This window comes from Candida oxycetoniae (genome assembly GCF_023343755.2).
Source record: "Candida oxycetoniae strain CBS 10844 chromosome Unknown scaffold66, whole genome shotgun sequence".
NCBI lineage: Eukaryota > Fungi > Ascomycota > Pichiomycetes > Serinales > Debaryomycetaceae > Lodderomyces > Lodderomyces oxycetoniae.
Genome location: NW_026055380.1, coordinates 46,500 through 53,131, shown reverse-complemented (window position 1 = coordinate 53,131; position 6,632 = coordinate 46,500). Strand labels below are relative to the sequence as shown.

At 38.2% G+C, this 6,632-nt stretch overlaps 4 protein-coding genes across 4 annotated transcripts; 2 read left to right on the top strand and 2 right to left on the bottom strand. All coding sequences in view use genetic code 12, as the record gives it.

The window, feature by feature from the left end:
• Positions 1 to 516: 516 nt before the first annotated feature.
• Positions 517 to 3,676, top strand: UBP6 (ubiquitin-specific protease; the record flags this gene model as incomplete). Its single annotated transcript, XM_049322996.1, has 2 exons — positions 517 to 1,993; positions 2,298 to 3,676. The coding sequence occupies 2 exons, from the start codon at positions 517 to 519 to the stop codon at positions 3,674 to 3,676; spliced, it is 2,856 nt and encodes a 951-aa protein (XP_049181129.1).
• Positions 3,677 to 3,678: 2 nt separating this feature from the next.
• KGF56_001830 (uncharacterized protein) lies at positions 3,679 to 4,230 on the bottom strand (the record flags this gene model as incomplete). Its single annotated transcript, XM_049322995.1, has 2 exons — positions 3,679 to 4,041; positions 4,129 to 4,230. 2 exons carry the CDS (start codon positions 4,228 to 4,230, stop codon positions 3,679 to 3,681), a joined length of 465 nt encoding a protein of 154 aa, XP_049181128.1.
• A 198-nt stretch (positions 4,231 to 4,428) lies between these two features.
• KGF56_001829 (uncharacterized protein) lies at positions 4,429 to 4,746 on the top strand (the record flags this gene model as incomplete). Its single annotated transcript, XM_049322994.1, has 1 exon — positions 4,429 to 4,746. One exon carries the CDS (start codon positions 4,429 to 4,431, stop codon positions 4,744 to 4,746), a length of 318 nt encoding a protein of 105 aa, XP_049181127.1.
• A 394-nt stretch (positions 4,747 to 5,140) lies between these two features.
• Positions 5,141 to 6,436, bottom strand: KGF56_001828 (N-acetylphosphatidylethanolamine-hydrolyzing phospholipase D; the record flags this gene model as incomplete). Its single annotated transcript, XM_049322993.1, has 1 exon — positions 5,141 to 6,436. One exon carries the CDS (start codon positions 6,434 to 6,436, stop codon positions 5,141 to 5,143), a length of 1,296 nt encoding a protein of 431 aa, XP_049181126.1.
• Between the last annotated feature and the right edge of the window lie 196 nt (positions 6,437 to 6,632).

Here is a 6,632-nt window from a genome sequence, read left to right as displayed (position 1 = left end):
TTTCTTTATCTAAAGATATCCTGATTTTAACAGGTTTTTTTTTTTTTTTTTTTTTTTTTCTTTTCTTTTTGATTATCACTAAAAGTCGTCACTCTATTGCTTCTTCTTAAAAATGTACAAATTACCTGTTACCTGTTTCAAGCCTCTTTACAACGATCCTTCATTTACTCGCTAAAAAATACAAAAATGAAACTTTGAGAGTGTACAACACAATCTTTCTCTTAACAACTTAATCATGGACCTTACTCACAACTTAATCATGGACCTTACTCCGTCGATGACCTCTCAACGTAAACTCGCTCCCCTAGGTCAATTACGAAGCTACCCCCCCCTAGGTCAATTATGAAGCCAAACTTCCCCCCCTAGGTCGATTATGCGCGCGACGTAATACAAACAAAACCCACTTTGTTTGTTTGATATTTTTTTATTGCATTATGTTTTTTTTTTCTCTCTCTCTCTCTCTATTCTATTATATATATATATTTTTCATACATACTTACTACTATTGATATAAGTATGAGTGATTCATTGGTGACATACCTCAATTTCAACCAAGATGCCTCGTGCGTTGCGTTAGGATTGAAAACAGGCTATAAAATTGTTAATATTCAGCAGAAATTCGGGAGGTGCTGTTGTTATAAAGATGATAGTATCAATATAATTGAAATGCTCTATACAACGTCGTTAATTGTAATGACGCCCTTGGGCAACGAAATTGGCTCTTCACCTAGAGAATTGAAGATCAAGAATACAAAGAGTAATAGCACTATATGTTCCTTATTTTTCCCGACAACTATCTTAAATGTAAAACTAACGAAGGAGCATTTAATTGTTGTTTTAGAAAATCAGATATACATCTACGAAATTAAATCAATGAAGCTTTTGCAAACAATCAAAACCAATTCAAATCCCCTTGGACTATGTGCTGTTTCTTATGACAGTAACTCCAATTTGCTTGCGTATCCATCACCGCCAAAGACAAAAGACGCTCTTGCCAGTATCAATGCAAAGTCGTCACAAACTTCAAATACCGAGTCTTTGAATAATAATAGCAATAGGATCTCAAATAAGGGTGATATCATACTATTTAACCTCAACAAATTCCTACCGATAATGGCTATAAGTGCCCATAAAAATGATGTTGCAGCAATGTCGTTTTCAGCAGATGGTTCGCTAATTTGCACAGCGTCACATAAAGGTACGATAGTTCGAGTCTTTGACACTAATACGGGGATAAAGTTGTTTCAATTTAGACGCGGGTCGTACCCCACAAAAATCTATCATTTACAATTCAGTTCTGATAACAAGTATGTTTTGGCAACAAGCTCGAGTTTAACCGTACATATCTTTCGGTTGGGGGAAGAAGAGGCATTGGAAAACAAACATAAGAAAAAAATCAAAACGATTGAAGAAGAACCCGAGAGGGAGGAGAATAACGATGGAGACGGAGACAGGGACGGAGACGGAGACGGAGACGACGATGACTCAGACGACATGGAGGAGGACCTAGATGGTGGAAATGGCGGTAATAACGGCAATAGCCGCAGCAACGGCAGCAACGGCAGCCGCGACGAGGATGAAGACGAGGTGCCTACAAAGCAACGGAAACTCTCCCAAGGATCATCAAACTCGTTTACAAGCATAAATTCCGAAGATATCACTGCACCAATAATTGACCAAAATAGGCTTTCGGTAGCACGAATGATTCGAAGGTCGTCTCAAACACTAGGCAGAAAAGCTGCTCAAAAGATGGGCGATTACCTCCCTTCTAGATTTTCGTCAATTCTTGAACCAACGCGGCATTTTGCTTCTATCAAGATAGATGCGAAAAATAAAGATATAAAGTCAATTGCCATGATCAATAACCTGAATCAAGATATTATCACCGCAAGTTATGATAGTAGAGATAATATGGATACAAATTTTTTACACGTGAATGTGGTCACTTCTGAAGGAATGTTATACATTTATGGTTTGGACTCAGAACGTGGTGGTGATTGTATACTATTGAATCTGTATAGCTTGGTCGACGAATAATGACCCCCGCCCCCGCGCGCGCGCGGGGGCGCGCCGCAAGCTCCACCGCGAACGGAAAAAAAAAAAAGAAAACGAACAAAAAATCCAAAAGAAAAAAAAAAAAATAAAAAAAAATAAAAAAAATTTCATTCCTGGTTTGTTTTAATCATCATTTTGCCACTAAGGAATGAGCTCTAAAAGCATGTTTAATATACAAGAACCAAAATTTTGGGATACCAAATGTCGTTAACATTTCATTACTAACTAGTAAACTATTTTAGTCACTATAAGAAATGCGGGAAAGGTGTATGAGCTAACAATTGGACCTCAAGACAATGGGTTCACATTGAAGCAAAAAGTTCACGAAGCTACCAAGATTCCACCAGAAAGACAAAAGATTTTGGTCAAGGGAGGTAAATTGGACGATGATACCTTGTTGTCGACGTTGGATTTCAGTAAACCTGTGATGGTATTGGGGACTCCAGATAAGCTCGAGAAACCAATTGAGAAACCGAAATTTATTGAAGATTTAGGAGATGCGACTAAAGTGGACAATAGTCCGCTTGGTATACCAAACTATGGCAATACGTGCTATTTGAACTCGAGTTTACAAGCCTTGTTTCAAATTGAGGATTTGAGGGAGAAATTGAACAAGTTCAACGGAAGGGAAAATTTGACGTTGGCCTTGAGGAATCTTTTCCAGCAAATGGAAAGGAAACAAGGAACTGTTAATGTAGGCATGTTTTTAACCATTTTCCGGAGTCTTTACCCTCAATTTGCCGAGCAAAAAAACGGGGTGTTTAGTCAACAAGATGCTGAAGAAGCGTTTTCTCAAATTTTGACCACTTTAAAGAGGAATTTGGAAATTGACGATTTGTTTCGAATTGGGCTTAAAACTAGAGTCAAGAACTTAACTACCGGTAGTGATGATGATATAAAGTATGACGTTGAGGAGAGCTTCAAATTGAACTGTCATATTGATATCAAGACCAATTTTCTTCGTGACGGTATAATCAGTGGCTTGACCGAGAATATAGTGAAACATAACAGTAGCACAGGTGGAGACAATGAGTATGAAGTTTCCAAAACAATTACTCGGTTGCCCAAATTTTTAGTTGTTCATTTCATAAGATTTTTTTGGAGGAGGGATATCAATAAGAAGTCAAAAATTTTAAGAAGGGTTCAATTCCCATTTGAATTGGACTTGTCTGATGTATTGGATGAATCAATCAAGGAGACCAAAAACAAGAACCGTGATTTGATTAGAAAAGTAGAAAAGGATAATTTAGACTTGAAGAGGGAGTTGAAGAAGGCGAAAAGGGAGTCGGATGAAGATGAAGAGATGAAAATTGCTTCAATAAAGAGTAGATTTTACGATGATTTAAAGAGTAATATTCCCGGAATTGATTTCGAAACAACTACAGAGAATCCGTCTTCTGTGTATGAGCTCAATGCCATTATTACCCATATGGGTGCAAGTGCTGATGGCGGTCACTACAAGGCGTATGTTAAAGATGCCAATGACCTCAGCGGAGAAAGCTGGTGGCTTTTCAACGATGATAAAGTGAGTTCTGTTGCACGAGAGAAGATAGAAACTTTAGCAGGAGGCGGGGAAAGTGACTCTGCATTACTACTTATTTATAAAGGCTTAGGATTATAGTTTTATAACTCCCTGACTAATTTGTTAAAAGTTTCAACTTGATCCCAACAATTCAAACTTTTCCCCTGATTGGATTTCAAGCAGTTGATGACATTTTCTCTTGACTCTTTGATTTCGGGCGATATATCAACTTTTTCTAATTCGGCATTCTCTTTCAACAATTGGGTGAGTTTAGCAATTTTTTCATTAGTTGCCTGTACTGAAATTTCTGGCGTAGAATTGGTGGGGGAAGAACTGGCCCTTGACAACGCCTCATTAGTGGTGGCTCTAAACTTGTCCATTGCTTCCCTTTCCAACTTTGTTAGCTCTTTAGCCACTCTCTCCTGGATATACTTTTCAGCATACTGTGCTCGAGAATAATCAGACTACGCAAAGTGAATAGCTCAGGTTAGAAAAATCCTCCAAACTTAAAAATAAAAAAAATAAAAATGAGTTCAAAAGTTCAAACGTACCTCTGGAGATTGCTCCAATTGGGCAAGAAACGACGAGCTGAACTCTATGGGAGTTTCAGGCGTGAATACTTTAGTCTCTGGTTTCGAAGTAGTGGATCCCATGATTTCTCAGTTGGTTGAACTCGATGTAAAGCAAATCTGATGTAGATGGGTCGTGCACATTTTTATTGGATACTTTAATTTTTTTTTCTGTCAGCGATGAAAAAAAAAATGGTAAGGTGGTGTGTTCAGCCAGGTCAAAGGCTAGTCTATTGAGACCAGTGGTTTGTTAGGGAGTATTAGCTTTTGGAACAGAAGAGAATGCCACCAGTACAACAGTATCAGTATGTGGGCCATCAGCCATCTAATTGGGATAAGTTCAAAATGGGTGCTATAATGGGGTCGACAGTAGGTGTTTGTGTTGGAGTCTTATTTGGAGGATTTTCCATTATTCAAAATGGCGCTGGGCCAAATGGAGTTATGAGGACGTTGGGTCAGTATATCTTGGGGTCGGTTGGTACTTTTGGGCTTTTCATGTCTATAGGGTCGGTGATAAGGTCAGATTCAGAATATCAGTCGTTTCAGAGGAAAATGATGTCAGCACAAAGGGCAAAACTAACTGCTGTCTACAGAGAGTAAAGGGCAAACCCAACTGCTGTCTACAGAGAGTAAAGGGCAAACCCAACTGCTGTCTACAGAGAGTAAAGGGCAAACCCAACTGCTGTCTACAGAGAGTAAAGGGCAAACCCAACTGCTGTCTACAGAGAGTAAAGGGCAAACCCAACTGCTGTCTACAGAGAGTAAAGGGCAAACCCAACTGTGCTCTCTACAGAGAGTAAAGGGCAAACCCAACTGTGCTCTCTACAGAGAGTAAAGGGCAAACCCAACTGTGCTGTTTACAGATAGTAAAAGAGTAAAACGGGAGACAACGATTTTGAGAATAACCCCTTGTATATATGAAAAACATAGCTGTTTTTATCGATTTTTTTTTTTCTTTTTGTATGGTTTTTGGTTTTTTATTTTCTCTCTATACTTATGTATGTAACTCTATTTCCTTTTTACTATTGAGGTCAATTAAATAAGTCAACCCGAATTCGGGCGCTTTGTAGAAAGCTGACTTGTTCAGAGACTTTGCAAGAGCAGTTAGCAAGTTTTTCGGTTCTAGTATTGGTTCTCCGCTTAATTTGAATGTACCCCAATGGATCCCCTTCATGAATAATGCTGATATCTGCTGACAAATTTTCAAAGATTCCTGTGGAGAAATGTGTCTTGGCTTTTGGTGCCAGCTTGGACAATATTGACCAATTGGCAATAATGCTAGTGTTACAGGTTGATATTTTGCGCCAATGACATTGAATAGTTCTTCCAGGTATCCTGTATCTCCTGCATGGTAAACTAAGGATTCCCCATTGCGCCTTACTATATATGAGCACCAAAGTGATTTGTTAGAGTCGGTCACGTGCCTCCCTGACCAATGCATCGATGGTACACAAACAATTTCGTATTTATCAGGAAATTTTCTATTTGTAGTAATGTAATTTGTTATATCCAAAGTATCCCACCAATCGAGTTCAACCACTTTATGGATACCTCTTTTAGCTAGTTTTTTCTTCAATCCTAATGGCACTATCCAGTAGCTTTCATTTCTTATCTTATTAACAAGACTCATCTCCAAGTGGTCGGGGTGGTCGTGAGATACAAGAACAAAGTTTAAGTTATTATTTGTTGCATATTGAATATCTTCCCAAGATAAGGGGGACTTGGTTAATCTTTTTGGTCCAAAAGATGGACTGAATAGATGATCGCTCATGATTGGATCGGTGAGAAAGTTAATGCCTGATATTTGGAAAAGTGTACACGATTGACCTAGCCAAGTGAATAAAAGTTGGTTGCGCAACGATGATTTCCCTTTTAAAAGCCAACCATTGCCACCATCTTGATTGAAAAATTGCTGGAAATTGTTATTCTCCAAACACAACTGTAAGATTTTCGAATTGGCTCGATACTTTTCTATATTGGGCTTCAACACTTTCAAGATATCTTCAACTTCAACAGCACCATCATGAGGTTGTGGTAACTTGTTATGTAGCTCAAATCTACTTCCATATATCAGCTCGAAAAACTCCATTATTCGAACAAGAACAAATTCAAATGCCGTTTGTGGTCGATACTCTTTAAATGGGTTAACAAACATCCCTGAAATAGTTGCAGATTTAAATCTAAGATACTCTAAATCGGCGCCTGTTCCTGAACTTAAACTATTAGCATTGACGGAATCTTGATACTCCTCCCTTCTTGACTTGATAAGATAGTGTGTTTGCACCAGCATATATACTTCATATGAAGTATAAAGCGATAGCAAGCATATACTTATCTTGGATTTAAGACCTATCGAGCCAAGAATGCTCATTGTGGTGGAAACAAGAAAAAGACCCGTAAATCTAACTCTAGTTCTTTGTTATCTGTAATGGACTTTTCATCTTGTTTTTTTTTTTTTTTTTTAGCTCAACTAATTATGGAGACCT